Source organism: Nomascus leucogenys, chromosome 14, assembly GCF_006542625.1.
Source record: "Nomascus leucogenys isolate Asia chromosome 14, Asia_NLE_v1, whole genome shotgun sequence".
Classification (NCBI taxonomy): domain Eukaryota; kingdom Metazoa; phylum Chordata; class Mammalia; order Primates; family Hylobatidae; genus Nomascus; species Nomascus leucogenys.
Window position 1 is genome coordinate 19,608,982 of NC_044394.1, and position 23,788 is coordinate 19,632,769.

At 35.8% G+C, this 23,788-nt stretch overlaps 1 protein-coding gene across 5 annotated transcripts in view; it reads right to left on the reverse strand.

The window, feature by feature from the left end:
- RTN4 (reticulon 4) overlaps positions 1 to 23,788 on the reverse strand; it is a 78,084-nt gene that overhangs the window by 11,075 nt on the left and 43,221 nt on the right. For all 5 annotated transcript variants that reach the window (XM_030828074.1, XM_030828075.1, XM_030828072.1 and 2 more), the window contains one exon: positions 4,253 to 4,460. In XM_030828074.1, the coding sequence (XP_030683934.1) occupies positions 4,253 to 4,460 (208 nt within the window). The remainder of the gene's footprint in view (positions 1 to 4,252; positions 4,461 to 23,788) is intronic.

Below are 23,788 nucleotides of genomic sequence, written 5' to 3' on the forward strand. Positions count from 1 at the left end.
AACATAAGAGTTACATCATCTAGATGCTTTAATCCATACTGAGATGGCTAAAATTGTTAAATTTAAAAGTATTGGTAATAAGTAAATAAATAAAAATACTATGCTGGGGAAAAAGTCAAGTCCACAGGAATGTAAGAAACAGTTTCATTATTGTTTCTAAGAAGGCATTTTATCTTGGCAGGGCACAACCAACTCAGAAGTGCTGAGTGTTCCCTCGTATCTGTTGGAAGTAGTCCTCATAACCTCCCCATGTCTGAGGATGCCAGTTTCTTACAGTGGAAATAACATCTTAGACAACTGCTTGTCCCAGAGTTTTACCTCTGCAACATGCCCCAAATATGTCTCCTGGTTTTTATTCACAATGCCATCACTCTATTTTAGGTACTTATTATTTACAAGCCGGAATATTCTATCACTCTCCAAACCAATCTCTCATCTGCCTGCATCCAAATCCATTCTGTCAGCCAATGCCAGAATAACCTTATGTGAGCTATCCTAGATAGTGCTGTCTAGGCTGAACTCAAGCAGGAGTTAGAAGACCTGCCACTACCTAGCTATACAACATTGCAAAAGGCATTTAACTTCTCTGGGTAAGTGCTCCAACTCTGTAAATTTGAGAAACAGACTTTCCTCAGTTCCTTCAGGCTCAAACATTCTGTGATCCTATGACTCCAACTTTTCAACCAGGGACATCCTCATAAATCTTTCCAAACTTACTTCCAACTACTCTTTATGTTGCAGCCAGAAATGAGTCATTCACTAAATATTTTTTAACCTTAATGTAGCCCTTATTAATCATATGGTTTTCCCAATTCAAAATGCTCTCTTACCTCTGGTGATACCTTATTTAGCCAGTTAGCCCCATCTCAAATCTCACCCACACATAGAGCCTCATCTGACAATCTCTTTCCTAAAACCCTGATGTTATCTCTCACTGCTGTATAATTCTAACAATGCTTTCTTTTGTGTTAGTCTTACAGTATTTACTAGATTCGGTTCTGAAATATAGACACATGTATACTTGTGTATTTTTCCTACTAGAGTATAAACTGTTATGGACCAGGAATGTATCTTTACTAATACATGGTCTAACACACTGTTAGACAATTATTAACAAAAAACTGAATTATTAATATCAAGTTAAAAATACTCAAATATTCACACTGATATTTAAACCAGCAATTATTTGTTTACCCAAATTTGAGAAATATAGGAAAGTGGCTGATAGAACCCTGGTTGGTATTCTGCTTCTTTGTACCACTGTTACTTGTTCTTGCTAAAGACAAGATGCCTAAACAGAAGGCACAAAGACAGTACTCCCCATCAATGACATCCTGTAGATATTTACACTAATTCAACTGACATTTATGTAATATTAATACAATGCCACCACTGTTCATCACTCTTTCAGTAACCACAGGTATTAGATACAAACCACATAATATCACCTTTACTAGTATGATTAAGGGGAAACGGGAAAAACTGTCCAACAAGCTTAAACTGGTATGTTGGCTGAATTTACTTTATAATGACTATAAAAGGACTTTAAGAATAAAGTGTTTCTAGCCAGGCATAGTGGTGCATGCCTGTAGTCCCAGCTACTTGGGACACTGAGGCAGGAGGATTGCTTGAGCCCAGGAGTTCGAGACTAGCCTGGGCAACACAGTGAGACCCATCTCTTTGAAGAAAGTTTAAAAAATGAATAAAGTTGTTTCTAAGAAGGAAATAAATCACTAATATTTTCCAAAAACCGCAAAAATCAAATGATGTGTAAAATTGGAACTGTAGAAAATTTAGGAGTTTTGGCTTGACAATATTTTTACATATTTCAGCATAACTAATTAAAAATCATACTTCTTTATGATTTGTGACTTGATAATAATATGACTCGGCTTTTTGTGTGTGTGTGTGTGTGTGTGTGTGTGTGTTTTGTTTTTTGGGAAAGAGTCTCGTTCTATTGCCTAGGCTGGAGTATAGTGGCATGATCACAGCTCACTGCAGCCTTGAACTCCTGGGTTCTAGCAATTTTCTTAGCTCAGTTGCCTGAATAGCTGGGACTACTGGCATGCATCACCACACCTGGCTAATTTTTAATTTTTTGTAGAGATGGGTGTCTCACTATATTGCCCAGGCTGGTCTCCAACTCCTGGCTTCAAGCAATCCTCCTGCCTCAGGATCCCAAAGCACTAGTACTACAGGCATGAGCCAACACGTCTCGCTGGCTCTGCCATTTTGAAACTACAATTTCAAGTTACTGAATTCCAAGCTTTTCCCCGTCACCCCGTAAAATGGAGTGATACCACCTATCTCATAGAATTATCACAAATTTAAATTAAACTTATTAAAATATGTACATAAAAGGTTAGACACATAGGAGCTATTCAATAAATGTTGGTCTCTCCCCTAAACTTATATAACATCATTACTTCATCAAAAAGAGAAAGCCAGAGAAAAATCACCAGTCTTTACAATAAGCAAAATAATTCAGTAGGTCTCCTCTTTCGAAGTCTGTAAATCCATTTAAGTTTACCCATTAATATCAACTGGACCATGTTGTAGGTAGGTACATAGTCATATGCCCAAACAGATATTTACCTTTGCCACAAATAGTTTTTTTGTTTCCCCTGCTTTCAAGCTAACAAGTTAGAAATAGTTTTTAAATGATCGCAATCTATTTGAAGAAAAATTATCTCCTTATGCAAAACAATTAACATTTCAAAGGCATAGTTAATGCAGTAGCAACTGAATTTTCAGATCATTTGGGGTCAGGGTTAGGAAATTCTCCAAAGAGCTGGGTCTTGAACCAAAGAAAAGAAGAACCAAATAAAAAGTATGACTGAGGCAGCTAAGGAAGGCAGCATGAACATGGGTACAAAACTCTAGAAGGGGTAAATGAGAGACAAGACAAAGACATCTGGACTTCATCCTACAGTCTAGAGAGGGCCGCTGCATTTTCTTTTTTTTTTCCTCTTTAGAAAAAAAGTGGTACTTCTAGAAAAATTAATCTGACATCATCTGTAAGAAATGAAGTAATCTGAGGTAACTACAAGTCAATCTAGTAACAAATGGAGTCCAATTAGGGGTCAGCAAACTTTCTGTAAAGGGCCAGACAGTTAAGCATTTTAGGCTTTCATGTTCATATGGTCTCTCTTACAACTACTGAATTCTGCTATTACAGTATGAAACCAGCTAAATGAATGAGCATGGCTGTGTTCCAACAAACTATTTACAAAAGCAGGCAGCAGACTGAATTTGGCCATGGCTTTGCTTTACAGGCCCCTGGTAGACTGAGGAAGCAGTGGAAAAGAACAAAATTTTGTGATTTTCCTAACAATATTTAGTGATTTTCTTTACATGAGATGACAACAAAGATAACACAAAACAGGAGCCTGAAAACTAGCATGGTAGTGGTGTTATGGATAGAAATTAACAAGTTTGAGGGAAAAAGTTCATTTAAAAACGTGGTGAATTAGTGGTTGTCGGGTGCTGGTTGGGGAGTTGAACTGTTAATAAGTAGGAAGTTTCCTTTTGTGTGATGAAAATAGTGATGGTTGTAGAATTCTGTGAATATACTAAAAACCAATGAGTTTTATGGTATATGAATTATATGTCAATTAAAAAAGAGGGGGAAAAACATGCAGAGTATGAGGTGAGGGCAGAAGACTCAAGCTGAGGTTGTGTCTTGATAGCAACTATATAATGCTATAGTATACTTGTGAAAATAAGGGTGGAAGATGATAGTTGAGAGACAAGGAGATGCTGAAATAAAGCTCTCCAAAAAATAATTAAAAAGTAATGTCTTAAGAAACGAGAAGAAACTAGATAAAATACATAAAGAAAAGCATAACAGAAAATAGTAGCATACTAGAAAGATATGAAATATCACAAAGCATGTTATCAGACAGCATAAAAAGTAAGCAATAAAGAATATATAACCCTCACCAAACCTACCCCTGTAAAAAAGATACAACACTCATTCAAGTAAGATAACCAATGCCTAATCTAATAAATATTCCTAACAAGTAGCAGAGTTAGTTTAATGATACGTAAACAGTCTCCTCCATCATGAGCCTTTAAAATGACTTTTAGAAAATCTCAAAAGCAGATGTTTTTGGTATAGCTCAAACAAATAACTGCAATTATCTTTAAGAAAAAAATGCATACTTGTAACTCTACAGACAGTAGATGAAGTCTTAATACTAATCCTGTTTACACTATTGCCAATGCATGCCTTGTTTTCCAGATATCTCACCTGAATGGGTGGCCTTCATCTGACTTCTGGATAGCCTGGATCACACCCTTGTATATCCTAAAGCTGATGGTCACAGAGAGCAGGGCCAAGGCAATGTAGGCTGTTACACTCACAATGCTGAATACTGTCAATGAAAGCAGCAGGAACAGGCTGGCACCAAACACCACTCCAGTCTTCTTAATGTCTCTCCAGTAGAGGAGGTCAACAACTAAAAATTGAAAAGGAAGTCTGAAATTAGAACATTATTTTATCAATTTGGATTTGCTCCATCTATGAAAACAAAAAGGCTACTATATAAAGTAAAACCAAACCTAAAAAGTTAAAGAAACACTAAGTTAAAGAAACACTAACTTTATAACCCACATTTTAAACCCACTCTTAGTTGTATATTAGTATAACACCTTTATTTTTGACCATGAAATGTTTTTTATTCAAATTTATTTCTGCATAACCAAATCATTCTAGCCATACACAATGATTAAATGTCTCCAAAGCCTAGAAGACTTCTAATCCAAAACAAGGAGTTACTTAAAATAATCTTGGGGGCTTGGTGCAGTGGTTCATGCCTGTAATCCCAGCACTGTGGGAGGCTGAGGCAGGTGGATCACCTGAGGTCAGGCATTCCAGACCAGCCTGGCCAATAGGGCAAAACCCCATCTCTACTAAAAATACAAAAATTAGTGGAGCATGGTGGCGCATGCCTGTAATCCCAGCTACTCGGGAGGCTGAGGCAGGAGAATCGCTTGAACCTGGGAGGCAGAGGTTGCAGTGAGCCGAGACTGCACCACTGCACTCCAGACTGGGCGACACAGTGGGACTCCGTCTCCAAAAAAATCATCCTGGGGTTTCTCATCTCATACAATGCATGCTGTATATTCACATAATTCAATAAATACATTCCAATAACAGAAAAAACATTAACACACTAAAATGAGATACTTCAGTGACACCAAAATATATTTATATGCAGAAAATAAATTTTAAAAGGCTGAGATACAAAAACTACATATATGAATGAGCTTTACAACTCTTTTTTTCTTTTTGATTTTTTTTGTGCTAGTAATAACTCTGCTCTTAAGATCTCTCTTTTAGAAACAAAATTGTAACTTAACCTGGGTATCATTAAAAGAATTGCCTACAAAGAAAAAGACAAAACAAACAGCCTTTAGATTACCTGAAAAGCTACTTCCTTCTAAGAGTTGACAAACATAATGCCGTAAAAATTTAGGGGTCAAAGAAAAAAGAAAAGTAAATGTGTTACACTGTTACATAACGTTTATTAACAGTAAGGAGTCAGACAAAGCCCAACTTAGCATGTCTGCTCTTGGACATGACCACAGGGCCAATGGGGGATCAAGTAAGCATAGCCTGATGTCTCAAAATCGGGTTATGCTCAATGCAAGGAGAACCCTGAAGTGTGCCAAAGTGCTCTTGAATTCATAGGCTGATGTAATTAATCTCTCTCTGAACTGTGAACAATTGGGAGAAAAAAAATATATAGTAAATAAATATACATATACTCTTTGTAAGAAGAGGTGACATCAAAGAAAAATCACAGTTTTAGGGCTGCTTTGGTTTTGATCCCCAGGTCCCCTAAGGTGTATGTAACTTTCCTTTGCTCTTAACGGTACTTCTGTAGGGAAAACTATGTATGTGAACTGCACAATGTTGGATATTAGTACAAATTCCTTAACTGCTGCTAGTGTATCGTGAGTACTGTTTAGGATATTTTAAATGCCCATCACTGTGTCCAGTACATAGCAGGGATTCAAACACTTATTTCAGTTGCCTAAATGGTCTGGCTTGAATGCTATTAATTTAACATTCTATATATGATTTTGAGCTTTGTTTTCAAACTCTGATTTCAACTATTTATTGAAATATTCTCAAACTTGTTTGTTACAATCCCTGCCTAAAACATCTAAAGGAGCTTAGTGCTATTCCGCTAGTTTCTACTATTGTACTAGCACAACTGAGGACTGACAAGAACTTGAAATGGCCTATCTATAGGTTGTCAAAAGGACATTATGAATAATATCATACTGAATAAGGAGATAAGAGCAATGCTAATAGGTTTCTGGCAATCAGCAAACAGTTAATGAGGTGAAACTGTTAAAGTAACTCAACCTAGCAGAATGAGAAAACTCATTCTGATTCTTGAAGGTCTTGTCCAACATTACAATTCTAGGAAAGATAAGACATATAAAAGCAAGTCAATGAAGGTATAAAATAAATATTGCACTGTTATGAGAACTCAGAAAAGGGAAAAACTGGAAGAAATGTTAAAAGACTGTGAAATACTGTAAATGGAAACTGAGCTGGGTCTTGAAGAATGAATGCGATCTAGAAAACCTAAAGGTACAGGCCTAACTGTAAGCATCTTTCTGCTAGCAGTGGTTTTAATAATGCCTTTTTTTTTTTTTATTAGGAGGGTACAGTGAGAGAACAAGGGGAGTGATGGTAAAGACAGCCCTTGGTAAGATCACTCTTTCCTGTGAGGCTCCCTTTGTGCCCTACAACAGTGGTTTAATACACACAAACAAAAAACTTAGGTTCTATAGTTGGGTCACCTAGACTAAAAAAATGGTTGAATAACTTACGAGCTATGTGACCTCAGGAAAGTCACTAAAGTCCTCTATATTTCAGTTTCTTCATCTATAAAACGTATATTAAAATAGGAATGAACAAAAGGCATAAAGTTTCTAGATAGAAAGGAGAAAAAAACTTTTGAGATTTACTGCACCCCAGGGTGACAACAGTCAATAATAGGGAACTATATATTTCAAAATAAATGAGAGTAAATTTCACGTCTCACCACAAAAATAATAGGTAACAAGGCGGTACTTTAATTAGCTTGATTTAAACACACCACATTGTATACATGTCAAAACATATTGTACCCCATAAATATACACAGCTATGATTTGTCAATAAAAAAATAGGAATGATCTCACTGAGATGTGATTCACTAGATTTTTCATTAGTAAGATAGTTAATGTAAAGCACTTAATAGAGTACATAGCATATAATAAATTCTTAATAAATGTCAGGGCTATTTGTTGTTGTTATTATTACCACCACAATCACAATCACCTTACTCAATATTTAAATAGTCAATACATAAAGAAGAAAATTTCAAACTTATTATTAGCTTTAGGTTAATAAACTAAACTGTTGTGTTATATTGTAAACATGTTACTTTATAAACCATATAGGAAAGAATTTTAAAGCTTATCTAAGTTTTTACGATTATAGGGTAAGTAAAAGCTAACAGCCCAAAAGAATCAGCAGGTAAGGCGTACCTCAAATCTATTTTTTTTTTCTTTTCTTTTTTTTTTGAGACGGAGTCTCGCACTGTCGCCTGGGCTGGAGTGCAGTGGCACGATCTCGGCTCATTGCAAGCTCCGCCTCCCAGGTTCATGGCATTCTCCCGCCTCAGCCTCCTGAGTAGCTGGGACTACAGGTGCCCGCCACCACGCCCGGCTAATTTGTTGTATTTTTAGTAGAGACGGGGTTTCACCGTGTTAGCCAGGATGGTCTCGATCTCCTGACCTCGTGATCCGCCCGCCTTGGCCTCTTAAAGTGCTGGGATTACAGGCGTGGGCTACCGTGCCTGGCCTCTCAAATCTATTTTTCATATGAACAAATGCTCATTTATAAAAGTGGTTCTCAAAGTGCTCAAAAACATTAATTAACCTTCAAAATCACTATTGGTGAGAAGTTAAAGTAAATGCAGATGTACTCGCTATTTTTTACCATCATTAAAAACTACTCAGTAAAACCTGGCCATGAAATCAATGACTTTAGATTTGAGAGGTTTGTACTGTACAACATAAATTAACGTCTAATCAAACTTCCTAATATTATAACAGAGTTACTGTCTAAACAGGTGTAGTGACTAGATATGAATTATTTACAATTAGTCTATAAGTTCTACCTAAATGAATATGGTAGAAGGAAATATCAGGACTGGGATTCAAGAGACCCACATCCTACCATGTACCCGCTTAGCAACTGTGTGATTTTGGACACGACTCCAACCTCTCTGGCCTTCAGTTTTATCGTCCATAAAGGGCATTAATCTTCTAATCTCTCTTTTCCCTTAAGGAATTAACATGACCCACAGTCAGTACAAAGACACACACATTAGTACTGCATTCAAATTCCCTGTCAGTGGATCCAAAGCAATGAAGTTTTACTACTGGGGCATTATCTGTGCTAAATATAATTTAAAAATATTTCCTTCCTTTTTAGATCTAGATTTTTTTGGGGAGAAGGAAGCTTAAATATTTTTATTCATACCAGTCTTCTGATTTGAACCTTCTTAGAAATATCTTAAGTAACAGACATTATTAAAACTTTAGGAAAATAACAAATTCATATTCCTACAATTTTTCAAGCAATTATAAACTCTATCATTATGGCAACTGTATGAAACTTTTTAAAAGTTTGAAAAATGATACACTTAAGCCTGATAGATGTTTTGATTGCTGATCTACATTCTCCAATCTCCACACTTCCTTTACGCCAAACACTGCAGTAGCCTATACAACATTATCTCTTTCAATTATTAAAACCTAATGAGCCACTGAGCAAAGTGGCTTATGCCTGTAATTCCAGCACTTTGGGAGGGTGAGGTGGGAGGCCAGGAGTTTGAGACCAGACTGGGAAATACAGAGACCCCCCATCTCTTAAATAAACAAACAAACAAACCTAATGAAAGGTAGGCTTGAAAGAGTGAAACTCAGCTCCTACATGACTGGACCCAGATCACATCATTAGTAAGTGGCAGAACATGGATCTGAACCCAGGATTCCTACGGATAAAAACTCATATTCTCCATGGTATGATGCCAAATTGAAGGCTTAGCTGATTAAAGTGCTTCAAAATGTTATACGTGTGCATGCATAACAAACGGGCAAAGTGTAGGCAGATAATTACAACATGCAAGATGAATCATAAAGGCCAAGAAGAAAAGCTAACTGAAATTAACAAGATAGTTTAATCAATAAGGGACAAATTGTAATGTGAATATATCACCTATCGTTAAGACCCAAAAACGGAGAACAGGGCTTTACTCCAATATATTTGATAAGTACTTTCCCCACAGTAGAGAACTATAATTAAGTTGTTGTTGAAAATGACTTTTAAAAACCATGTGAATCTGATTAAATAAAAACAGGGTATATTTATGCAAGAGAAATGTTGTGTAGCCATTAAAAAAAAGTGATACAGATCTACATTATCACAGAAACATGTCCATAATGATAAATGAAAACAGAATGTTACAAAAAGACTCACAGTATATTCTCACTTAAGAAATTAAACATATGGCCGGGCATGGTGGCTCACGCCTGTAATCTCAGCACTTTGGAAGGCCGAGGCAGGCGGATCATGAGGTCAGGAGATCAAGACCATCCTTCCCAACATGGTGAAACCCCATCTCTACTAAAAATACAACAAAAAAAAAATTATCCAGGCTTGGTGGTGGGCACCTGTAGTCCCAGCTACTCAGGAGGCTGAGGCAGGAGAATGACGTGAACCTGGGAGGCGGAGGTTGCAGTGAGCCGAGATCGCGCCACTGCACTCCAGCCTGGGCAACAGAGCAAGACTCCATCTCAAAAAAAAAAAGAAAGAAATTAAACATATAACTATGAAGTCTGAAAGGATATCTACTAAGCAGTGTTTTTATCTCTACATAGCGGGATTATCAATGAGTTTTACTTGCTTCTTTATTCTTTTCTGTGCCATCTGAAATGGCCCCACTCTAATGGCAAGCATGAATCATGACTATAATCAGAAAAAAATTCACCCCATTCTGTTTCTATTCGGTACTACTGAAGAGTCTTATGAGTGTTATTTTTCCCAGTAGGCTTTCCTATCGGAAAAAGAACACCCTGTCAGGTTAATAAATATTTGGATCCAGCCGACAGTTAAAATTCTAGCAGTATATAACTAAGTTGATGATTCTGGTGTTCTGGATTGAATCAAGTCAATTTTCCCAAAGTTAATGAAACCAGAATAGTCACGTATAAGGCCTAGCAGTACTCAATGATAGTAAACCCTAACTTACCACTTCCTTTCCTCTTGTCATATGGTTCCTAGGAACAAGGTCTTTTGGATAAATGGAAAAGCTCTGAAAATTACATACGTAAGCCCACACATACTGCATAAAAATATGTAAGCAGCTACATGAGAGTAGCTCAAAGCAGGTATCATGACAGACATACTGAAACAAGCACTAGGAATGCTCTGGTGGAGCCATCAGACCCTTTAGAGCCCTGGAGGAAAACAAAAAGGGAAGAACAGCCAAGAGAAATAAGACAACCAGGCACTGATAGTCACACGTAAGATAATATGAATATATCCTAGAATAGGAACATCTGAGAGGCAATCTACACTGCTACCAACCCCACTGTGCAAAGTACAGAAGAATTTCCATCTTTTTCCGTAAAGAAGCTGAAAAGATTGTTAGTGAAGCTACAAGAATGAAAAAAATATTAGTTGATACCAAACAGTGTGGCTGACTTAATTGACATTTGCCAACAAAATTTCTAGTCCCTTACAGATTCCTCAAATTGGTTTTAATAAAAAATTTTTGAAAGATTGTTTATACAGGATAAATGATTCTCAATAGGAGGGATGTATAGAACTTTATTAAAATCCCTTCTGAGAAATATATTCAAATACTGTTGCTTGTAATGGTCCACAAGAGAATTATTAGTTAATTTAGATTTATTAGTTAATTTAGAAGTTTGTTCAATCCTGATACCAAAATCAGACAAAGACATCACAAGAAAGGAAAACTACAGATAAATATCCCTTATGAATACAGATGCAATAATCCTCAACAAAATACTAGCAAACTGGATTGAGCAACATATAAAAAAGATTATACACCATGGCCAAGTGGCCTTTATCTCAGAAATACAAGATTGACTCAACATACGAAAAGCAATGAACATAATATATCATATTAATAGGATAAGGACAAAAACCACATGATCATCCCAATAGATGCAGAAAAAGCATCTCACAAACTCCAATACCCTTTCAAAATAAAACATTTAACATACTAGGAACAAAAGGGAACATTATCAACCTGATAAAGAGCATCTACGAAAATCCACAGCTAACATCAAACTAAATGGTAAAAATCTTTCCCCCTAAGACTAGGAACAAGACAAGTACATCCATTTTTGCCACTTTTGGTCCTGGGGGTGCTATGCAGTGCAATTGGCCAAGAAAAAGACATACAACGCATCCATAATGGAAAGGAAGAGATTAAACTCTATTTGCAGATTAACATGATCTTATACAGTAAATCCTCACTTAAATGTTGAGGATAGCGTCCTGGAAACTGCAACTTTAAGTGAAATGACATGTAACGAAACCAATTTTATCACAGGCTAATTTATATAAACAAGAGTTCATTTCCTATGGCATATTTCTGGTCACAAAAACATCATCATATTCTAAATAAAAGTCGGGTGCAGTGACTCACGCCTGTAATCCCAGCACTTTGAGAGGCCAAGGCAGGCAGATCACCTGAGGTCAGGAGTTTGAGACCAGCCTGGTCAACGTGGTGAAACCCCATCTCTACTAAAAATACCAAAATTAGCTGGGCATGGTGGCCAGTGCCTGTAATCCCAGCTACTCAGGAGGCTGAGGCAGGAGAATCGCTTGAACTCAGGAGGCGGAGGTTGCAGCAAGCTGAGATCACATCACTGCACTCCAGCCTGCATGAGACAGAAAGACCGTCTCAAAAAAAAAAAAAAAAAAAAAAAAAAAAAATCTAAATAAAGACTCAAAACACTTCTACTATTCAACACTGAAATAAAGTAAGCTATATATACATTTAAGAAAGATTTTTTAAAACACAATTTTTGGTGAATCAGCGATGGTGGTTGTGGTGGTCGTGGGTTAAATCAAGGAACAAATGTTTGCAAAGCAAATACTGTGGTGCTCCTACCACCACCACACAGTTCAAAAACAACAAATATGGAGGGATCACTAAGTGCCTTCATACTGCATCATTTATTGTGCATTTGCATGATTATTATATACTTTATGGGTTTCTATTTTACAATAATCTGTATTCATTCATTCATTCATTCATTTTCCAACCTGCTTATTCCAGTTCTGGGTCATGGGTGGCCAGAGCCTATCTTGACATCTCAGGGTGCAAGGCAGGAACCAACCCTGGACAGGACACCATTCCATCACAGGGCACACTCATACACACACCCCTACACTCATACTGAGACAACTGATACACACCAATGAACCTAATGTGTACATCTTTAGAATGTGGGAAGAAACCACAGAGTACCCAGAGAAAACCCCATGCAGACATGGGGAGAACATACAAATCCCATACAGACAGTGGCCCCAGCCAGGAATTGCTTTTTTTTTCTCTTCCTCATCCATATTATAACAAAACAACACTGAACAAAACATTGATATGAGGGTCTGTTTTATGTATTTTTAAAATTCTAAGGAATCCACAAAAAGCTACTAGAAATAATGAATGAGAGCCCGGCATGGCTGTAGGACACAATATCTATATACACAAATTGTATTTCTATACAACAGCAATAAACAATCTGAAAATGAATTAAATAATTCCATTTGCAATAGCATAGAAAAATATGTTACTCAGGAATACAGTGAAAAGAATTTCAAGACATGTAAACTATACATAACATAGTGTCGAAAGAAATTAAAGATGACTGAAATAAATAATTGGAAAGACTCCTGTTCATGAATTGAAAGACATTAAGACAGTTAACACTCCTCAAATTGATCTAAAATACAAACACTATCAAAATCCTAGCTGTCTTTTAGCAAAAATTGACATGCCAATTGCAAAATTCATATGGAAATATAAGGGACCCAAAAAATCAAGAAAAACTTGAAAAAGTACAACAAAGGTTGGAGGACTCGAACCTCCCTATACCAAAATTTCCTAAAAAGATACAGTAATCAAGACAGTAGAGTAGTTACACAAGGACAAACAGGTAGATTGGTGGAATACAACTGATAACCCAAAAATAAACCATTACATTTATGGTCAACTGATTTTGACAAGGGTGCCAAGGCAACTCAATAAGAAAAAAACAGTCTTTTAAACAAACGGTGCTAGGACAACTGGATATCCAACTGCAAAACAAATGACGTTGGATTCTTTGACTTCATATCATATATAAAAGTTAACTCATAATGGCCAAAAGAGTCAAAGTTAAGAGCTTAAACTAGAAAACTCTTTTATCTTTCTTTCTTATCTTTTTGTTGTTGTTACTGTTGTTGAGACAAGGTCTCACTCTGTCGCCCATGCTGGAGTGGAGTGGTGCAAAAGCAGGCAGCCTCAGCTTCCTGGGCTCAAACAATCCTCCTGCCTCAGCCTCCCAAAGTGCTGACATTGTAAGCATGAGTCACAGCACCCAGCCAGAAAACTCTAAGAAAAAAATAAGTGTAAATTTTCATGACTTTGGATTAGGCAATCGTTTCTTACATATAACACCAAAAGCAGAAACAACAAAAGAAAAAAAGATAAATTGGGCTTCATTAAAATTAAAAACTTTCACCACAAATAAAGTGGAAAGATACCACACAGAATGAGAGAAAACACTTGCAAACCAATGATCTGATAAGAGACTTGTATTCAGAATACATTGAAAAACTTTTACAACAGTAAAAAACAATTTAAAATAGACAACAGATTTGAATAGACATTTCTCCAAAGAAGATACACAAATGGCCAATAGGCACACGAAAAAATACTCAACATCATTTAGTCATTATAAAAATGCAAACCAAAACCACAACGAGATACCACTTCATACCCCCTAGGATGGCTATAACCAAAAAGATGAGCAATAACAAGTGTTAACAAGAAGTGATGAAGATTAGAAGCCTCATACATTGCTGATGGGAATGTAAAATTCAGCCACTGTGAAAAACAATTTGGCAGTTCCTCAAAAAATTAAATACAGAGTTATCTTATGACCTAGCAATTCCACTCCTAGGAATTTTCACCCAAGAAACTAGAAAACCTGTGTCCACACAAAAACTTAACACACAAATGTTCACAGCAGCATTATTCATGATAGCCAAAAAGAAGAGACAGACAACCCAAATGTCTATCATGTCTATCAACTGATGAATGGATTTTTTTTTTTAAAAAAAGGTATATCCATGTAACAGAATATTATTAGGCCATAAAACGAAATGAAGTGCAGTAGTCCTCCCTTATCTGCATTTTCCCTTTCCCTGGTTAGTTTCCTGCAGTCAACCACAGTTAAAAAGTAGGTGAGTATAGTACAATGAGATATTCTGAGAAAGACACCACATTCATTTAACTTTAGTATACTGTTACCACGATTCTATTTCATTGTTAAAGTTGTTAATTTCTTACTTTATCATAGTTATGTATAGATAGGAATAAACAGTATATACAGGGTTCCGTCCTATCTGCAGTTTCTAGGGCATATGCTAGGGGTCTTAGAGTCTCACCCCTCAAGAATAAGGGGGAAACTACTGTACTGATACATGTTACAACCCGGATGAATCTTGAAAACATATGCTAAGTGAAAGAAGCCAGTCACAAAAGGCCACATATTTTATGATTCTGTTTATATGAAATGCCTTGAATATGCAAGTTATGAATTCTGTAGAGACAGAAAGTAGATAAGTGGTTGTCAGGGGCTGGGGAAAAAGGGAACAAGAGTGACTGCTAAGGGGTGTGGGGGGCTTTTTTGGGAGGGGGGGGTGAAGAAAATGTCCTGGAAATAGATTTAAAACTTTAAAAAAAAGTCATTTCAACATACTTCTCTACTAGGTTGTAAACTCCATAAAAGAACATGTATGTCTTACTACCTAACTTTATCCCCAGAGCTGAGCAGAAAGCTAAAAACAACTAAATTTTCAATATTATTGTTGACTGATTAGAATGAATACCTTATGACAGGTTACTAATTGATTTATTTAAAAAATGTTTCTATGCTTTGGACTTCACATTTATTTTATTTACACTATTTTCAGATGTCTACATTTATTAAATAACAAATAATGCTTTCAGGTAATTTATAAAAAGAAAACACTGTTTTGCAGGCTTGTCTCCCCTTACTAGACCCTGGAAAACTGATAAATGCCTTTCATCTTTATATTCCCATTACCTACATCATTAATGCTTGCTGCATTGTCTGAATAGTGGCCAGATTATTTTTAGAACAGAAACATTTAAATTAATTTTCAAATTAAAATAAAGGACACCTTTCAATAAGAACTACAGGATCACCAAAATGCTAGTTTTGGATTCCTCGGTAATCACTTTAGTGGCTCCTTATTTTTGAAAAACCAAAATTAAGACAAAGAGTTTATACAAGGAAAGTTTAATTTTTCATGGTTCCTCAAGTCTCCTTCTATACTGCAGAATAAAGGGTTAATCATACAAGGTAACTCTATTCTGTGGCCTCAACCTTACTCATATAAAATGTTCATTAAACATCCTTTCAAAGATCTGAGATGAATTTAGCAGTACTTTTCCATTTATAGCTTTTGGGGAATGCTTATGAATTGCTAAAAATAATGCTCATCAATTTTAACAAACCTTTGTAGTTTAGAAAAAGGTAATTTATGCCCTGCAGTCCTTGCCAACATGTTTCCAAGATAAAAATGTGAAAAATAATTGTGTGTAATAGCATCTTTATCAAACTAAAATTTTAATTCAAAATAACTCAGTACATTTAAATCTTTTCTTTAAAATAAAAACTTCTGGCTCAATGCACAGTAAGAAGAGTTGCCTACATTTGGTAATCACAAACTGTCATCTGCCATAGCTAAAAATAGTGTCAGCTTGCATTGTGCATGCCTTACATGAAGAAGTCATCCCATTACATTTTGCCTCAAATCAAATTCTTACGTTCTTCTTTGAATAGCCCGAAGTCAGGTTTCAATTTTAAAAAGCTTTTGTCTGGGAAGGCGGGGCAGCAGGGAGTTGAACTGGCTGTTCCTAAAAATACTAGGACAGGGAACGGCTGGCAGAAAAAATACCTACTTTTGAAGCAAAAGCAAATATTAAGTTCTCTTTAATAACGCCGGGTGAGGAATGAGAATGGCAGTTAAATAGGAACTTAACAAATAAATATATAAATATTAGAATGGTATTAAAATTTCAGTTTTTCACAACCATAATGTTTACAATAATAAGTAATTATATATTTATTAAGAATCACAATCCTTAATCAAATTCTTCCCAAATGCCAGGAAAAGTAATTAGAACTTAGAATTGAACATTTAGTACTACGTAATAGTAAGCTTTTGTCTCAACATAGTAAGCATTCACCTGTCAAAAAAACTGACAGGTGAAGGTCCACAAAAAGGATCTGTGCAGAGTTTAGCTCTCTTCACAAAGACATTAAAAGGAGCTTCAGTCCTATTTCTTTTGAGTCCTATTTCTTCCTGCAGGTTAGTATCAATATGATCTGAGAAGATAATGTAATCTCTGTTTCCCTGTGTGTAAAATTAGAAAAATAATACCCACCTAAGAAATTATTTGAAGCTGAACTGAAATTTCACATATGGAAATGCTTGATAAACTGAACACACTAGTACTAAAGCTCAAGAGAAGGTCAAGAAAGGCAATCAAATATTAGATGTAATGCTTAGCTAAACCCTGATTTTTTAAAAAAGGTGAATTCAACTTCCTCTGAAGGTATATCTAAAAAGGTTTCAATTAGTAAGTCTCAGGCTGACGGGTACCTGTTACTGCTACAAAAGTGTCTCAACCAAATACCTGGCAAACCAGCATCTCTCTTGGCTATCTCCTCTTCCTTTAACTAGAGTTTTTTAAAAGATACATGCAAAATTTCAGGTCCTTGTCTCTTCCACTAAATCTTTCCTGTCTTACTTTGATAACGTTACAGTGCTTTGGCGAATTTGAACCACTACACCTAAGAAAATAACACTTTACATGACAAACAAATAGCATAATAAACAAACAGCAGAATTTCTATACTTCCCCTTTCTACAATAATTTTGTAATCTCCCAGTCTGAGCAAGGCACTGTGCTGAGTACATTGTATACATTACCTCGAATCACAACAATTCTAAAAAGTATTATCTGCATTACAGATGTGATGCAAATGTATTTGTACATTTGTAATGTAAACATATTGTTAAATAAATTGTGTAGGGTTACAAACTGAAATTCAAGTCTGACCATGAAGGTCTCACTCTATTATACCTTTTTGTATTTAAAGGACTATATTAATACTCAAGTTTGCTTTTTATGCTACTTGAGAATACCATATGCTGTTTCTACCTTAGTTTAAATAATTGAGACAGGAGACACAATTTACTAACACTACGAGTACAGTTATAGGTGAGATCAATAAATTTCATTAAAAGATTCAATAATAGGAATAAACCATGTTTTGTTTAAATTGTTTTCTAGAAGCAATCTAAATTCTCACCTTAAAAATAATAAATTTATACTATAAATAACAATCTATGTAATTACATATACATAAAAACTATAAAAATAGATAAAAAAGACATTGGTGAGTTTAAGAATGATATAAAAATTTTTAAATAAACAATAAACTTGACAAAGACAGCATATAAAGCAATGAAAATACCATTTCTAGAAAATCTCCAGCAAATAGAAGCCAAACATAAAGATGTGAAGTTAAGTCAATGTTTACTACTCATTTTATAAAAAAAAACAATCCTACACCCAGGATAGAACCTTATTATTATTATTGAGAACAAATGGGCTTTACAATTAAAATCGTTTTAAACACCAAGTGTGTTTTCACACACATACTCCTTTCCCCACATAACATGAACTAAAAGATGGTTTGTGATTTAAAAAATATGCATTTCTAGCTCTCTAGTAACTGACACTATTTGAGGAGTACAAGATTCTCTTATCCAAGTTTAGTATTGTTAAATGAGTCCCTGCAGTTATGAAGTTGCATAGGAAAGAAAATTTTCATAAATAAGAAAACATCCACCAAGTAATCTTCAAAATTAATCCAAGCTCATAAATATCCCTTACTGTTTAAATTCACCATCCAGCCTCACTCATTACCTAAATGTCTTGTCAGATAAAAGCACCGAAATCAACAGTGCAAAATTGCAAATCTTCCTATTAACATGAAATTCCACAAAGTTAATGTTGTGAGTGATGCTGGAAAACTGCTCCAAAAAACACTGACAGTCCAACAGGCACTTCAGAACAGAGCCTCTCACTTCAAAAGATTAGGAAGAGCCCCCAGGAAAGTACATTTTTAAACCACTAATCATTTTTTGTAAACGGACATTATATATGATCCACTGTGAAATTCAACCATAAAGTGAAAGAAGCCATTTTGTGCTAGTATACAATTTTGTGGCAAAAATTACATTCCCCTAAATCCCAAAAACCTGATTCATCCTCTATTTATCCTAAAACCTTATGCACAGCTGTGATTATAAACTAAATTATGTTAAGAATGAACTAAATTCATTTTCATAGTTATTGGTTTTTATGTGCCAAGATAAAGTCAATCAAATATTATTATTATATTATTTTTTTAAGACAGGGTCTCCCTCTGTCACCCAGGCTGGAGCAGAGTGGCATCATCATAGCTCACTGCAGCCTCGACCTCCTGGGCTCAAGCAATCCTGCCACCTCAGCCTCCCGAGTAGCTGGGACCATAGGCGTGCACCACCACACCAAGCTAATTTTTTAAAATTTTGTAGAGACAGGGCCTCCCTATGTTGCCCAGACTAGTCTCGAACTCCTGGGCTCAAGTAGTCCTCCCACCATGGCCTCCCAAAGTGCTGGGATTACAGGCATGAGCTACAAGGCCCTGCCAGTGGTCTTTTTTTCCTATATTTCAAGTAGAAAATGCTTCAAACATGTTGCAGGAACATAAAAACTACCTATGGCTGTTTGCTGTCTTCTAAGGATAATACAAATTTCTCTAAGAGAAAAGTGAAGTTCAATAACACCACACATGCTTCATTTATAATTAAATTCACCAGTTTACTTCATTAGTTCAAGTAGTTTTCAATATTTCCCTTAATCCTACACTCTATTCCCAGCTTTACTAGGAGAAAACAAGCAAAAAAGGGCAGAAAACAGTTCTAATTTCTCACTCCTAGTTTTCCTAAACCATGATAATTTTCTCTTTACAGAATAATCCTACCTTTAATTTCATTTTCTCTAAGGTAAAGCTAAATATCTTCTCTTTAAGTATATTGGATATAAATGACTCTCCCTATCTGCACTCACTTTAACGATTTTCAATTGTAAAGAATGTTAAAATGAGAACTTCTCCTATGACGTCTGTATTTCTGATACATTTTGATAAGCATGTAGTTATTAAGTTACTAGAATTGATCAAGACCTACATAAATAGAAACCTAAAATTAGAAAATAAACTTGTTCAATGTATAATTTACTATAGTTTAAATTTCCCTTCTTGTTGGGCCATCTAAAGCTTAAAATAAGTAGGCACCAAGTCTTAGAAACAGGAAGTTACTGCTCAAAATCCTATTTTCTACTAACAAAAACTAAATGGAAAACATACTGTCCCGTAACTCTAGAAACCTGAAGCTTTACTGGAGTTGGGGAGGGGAAGAGCTCAAAGCAAATTACTAGTTCAAAACACAGAATGAACTTCACTAGTAAGTAAATCAGTTATAGTTCTTCTTCCATAACCGTATATAACTGTTGTATACACAATATAAATGTTCACTGAATCAATGAACAGTACAAATAATCATTAATATTTGATAATTTGGTAATTTTTCAGTTTTTAAATTGCTTTGAGCTTCGTAAGTAAATGTTATATAGAATATGGTAGTGATATAGTATTTGAAGAAAGACAACACAAAATATTTTAGTGTCTATAATACGTCAAATGCCTAAGGGGCAGCTGAATCAAACAAACTTGAAAGCCATGAAGCAGATTTAAAAAAATACACACACAGTAATATAAGTCAGCTTTATTCATGACAGAGCAGAGAAATAAGTATAAATGTGGTGTCGGATCACTGCTCCAAGGATGCAAAGAAAAGTATTGCCTAAATTAAACATCATCCCTTATTCCAAATTCTAGCAAGAGATGGGACCAAGTGAATACAGTCAGCCCTCTACAACTGCGGGTTCCACATCTGCAGATTCAACTAACTGTGGATGGAAAAATGTAGCTAGACCTATGATGACTGCATCTGTAACTAAGCAAGTACGGACTTTTTTCTTGTCATTATTTCCTGAACAATGTAACAACTACCTACATTGTAAAAAGTAACTCAGAGATGATCCCAACAAGATGTGCGTAGGTTTTATGAAAATACTGCACCATTTTATATAAGGGACGTGGGCATCTGTGGATTTTGGTATCCATGGTGTAGGGGGACGTGGGGTGGAGGGCTGGAAATAGTCTCCTGCAGATACTGAGATGGCTGCAAATAAAAAGGGAACTTAGGGGACACCCAGAGAACAAATTTAAGAATTCTATTCTCTGCCTACATATTCTGCCTACATCCAACCATGTAATCCAATCCTTAAAGATGAAAAGAAATTATTCTCCTGGCCCAGGGAATTCCCACTAGGTTTAACCTTTTGACAATACCTGTACTAAATGACTAACCACACCTACCTTCTTCCATGATTAGTGTGACAGACAACTGTCTGCCTTTATTGCAGTGAGGACAATACGAAAGAAGTATACGACATTCAATAACATGGCACAACTAGACTATGCACAAATAAAATATCAAAACATGAGCCATTTTAGCTTATATACTTTTCAATCTTTGGTTATTCAAGTGCAAACATAAATTATAAAATAAAAACAAAGGCTTCATGCCACCATGGACCTGTGGCATGGTCCTGTGTGGGCCTGACAAATATGTGAATCTCCCGTTTTCTTGGTTTCCTTGTCAGTAAAACAGGAAGTTGGAATAAATGATTAATAGAATGCCTTATCTAAAGGAATACTCTAAAAATTCTGAATCCACAGAAGTTCCTTAAGTTGCTGAATTGTTCCTTTGAGAAGGGGAAAAGTGGAGGAATCCTTTTTCTAATTGCTCCCACTTGAAATCATATCTTAAAATTTTCCAAAAATTTATGTGGGTTTAAGGCCAGAAGTAAACCTGGCTGAACAATGGATTTCTCAGCCTTTTCCTTCATTGAGAAGCTGCACCAAGTCAATCAGAAGACCCAGTGATGAAGCGATCACTGTTTTCGGCCTTCAAAAAAATTTGGAGGCTGGAAAAAGAGCCAAGATATTTATGTATAAATAATTGTAATAGAAAGTACAAAATGAAACCCCTTATGCCCTTCCCTTAAGGGGGAAAAAAAGGTACAAAATGAAAACTGAGAGATGGGAGTAAGGAACACTGAACTACCTCCCCAGGGACGCTTAGCGAACACTTCAAGGAGAACCGGGCCTTTGATAAGGACTACTTGAGCAAAATGAAATGGGAAGAAAGGGCCTTCAAGGTGGAGAGAAAAACACAAGCAAAGGCAAAGAACAGGCACGTTTAGAAAACAAGTCCTCCAATGTGGCTAGAGACAGGGAGTAATGAGAGATTAAATTATAAAGGTTGGGGCTAGGCCATGGAATGCCTTTTAAACATCCAGGATAGACAGTAGAAACTTCACTTGAAAAGTAAGTAAAGGAAAATCCCTTAAGTGCCATGATGAGAGTTGCACTTTGGAAGAGTAATTTTAATATGGCTGTGACACACATAATTTAGTGGAAAGATCAGTTAGGGGCCCTGGTGAGGATGAGGAGTACACAGACTTGGGTAAATAAAATAAAGGCTATTTCCACCATTGCTCCCATTGCTTACACACTCTTACAATACAAAGCTGGTTCTTATCAAGTAATTTAATGAGTTAACACTGACAAAATAGCTATCTTAGAGTAAAAACTATAAGAAAGGAATACATACTATTTAACCTTAGCCACAGATCCATGATAGACACTCACATTCACTGATGAAAATAACAATTTGTACAATCTTTCTGGAGAGCAGTTTTGTAAAATGCACCCAAAGCCTAAATAACATAACCCAGAAATTTGGAAATAATCACGAATAGAAACAAAGACTTATGTTCAGTTATAATTATTTTAGCATTGTTTTTACAGGTTGAGTATTCCTGTAATATGTGGGACTAGAATATGTTGGAATATTTGGAAATATTTTGGAATACTTGCATATACGTAATGAGGTATGATGGGAGTGAGGCCCAAGTCTAAACATGAAATTCATTCCGTTTCATCTACATGTTATACTCATAGCCTGAAAGTAATTTTATGCAATATTTTGTATAATTCTGTGCATGAAACAAAGATTGTGTTAAGTATTTATGTGTGGAATTTTCTACTTGTGGCATCACATCAGTGCTCAAAACATTTCAGACTTTGGAGCATTTTGGCTTTTACATTTTCAGATTAGGGATGTTCAACCTGTACTTGCAAAACTTTAGCAATAACCTGATTTAACTAGATGGAATTAAAATATTGTAGTCATTAAAATAACGTACAGTATTTAAAAAATAAAAAGATATTTCCCCACTTAATGGGGGACAAAGACTACAGAATAAAATATACCACATAACCCTCCCAACACACATTACCCTATTAAAAAGATGCCCCAAAACCATTCTCTATGCGATGTGAGTTTTACTCTTCTACTTACCTTCTAAATTCTCTATAACACATACCTATGTAGTACTGCACTACTAACCCAAGATCTGGAAGATGTATCCAATGAATGCCTAAATATTTGGTTTTAACAAAGTTTAGAACTGAAAGGAGAGTCCTTCCAATCAGTAGGCCCCATAATTAATTAATGCCAAAGTTCCCTTGTTGGGCATTTTTTGGCCTTCCCAAGTAAGGCATTTCAAACACCAAGACCCCTGCTACTCTCCACCAAAATGTCAGTATGAGCTTTATTCAAGGCTTTCGAAAAATGTAAAGTAGCTTATCACAAGTAAAGATCAGAGAGCCCTAAAAGAATCTCTACGCGGAAGTATGCTGCAGAAATGGTCCAAAACTAGTGTGTCTTGAGATATAATTATATTGAGTTTTAATGCTAGAAACATTTCTTTCCCTATCCTACAGAAACTTCTCTCGAAGATTACCTCTGGCACATTAACTGACAAATCCAGGGTGCTGTAACCATAAAGAACAGTGTTGCACCTACTTTTAAAATTTAACAAGATTCACATCCATTTCTCACTCATATTAACTAGCTTCTCTAAGTATTTAATTGCCCATTCCTTCTTGAAAATTCTTTCCCCGCTTAGGATCCGTTACACTATCCTCCTCCTTTTACTGCTCTAGAACCTCCTCATCTTCCCTAATGCTGCACACCTCCATAACGTAGGTTTTAGGCTTTCCTTTCTTAATAGTCAGTTCTTTCAGTGCAAATCGCCTCACATATTCACCTGCCTCACTCTGCATTTGACTCCCAATTCTTTATCATTAAACCTGTCATCTATCTGAGCTTCCAGGATGTTCTATCATC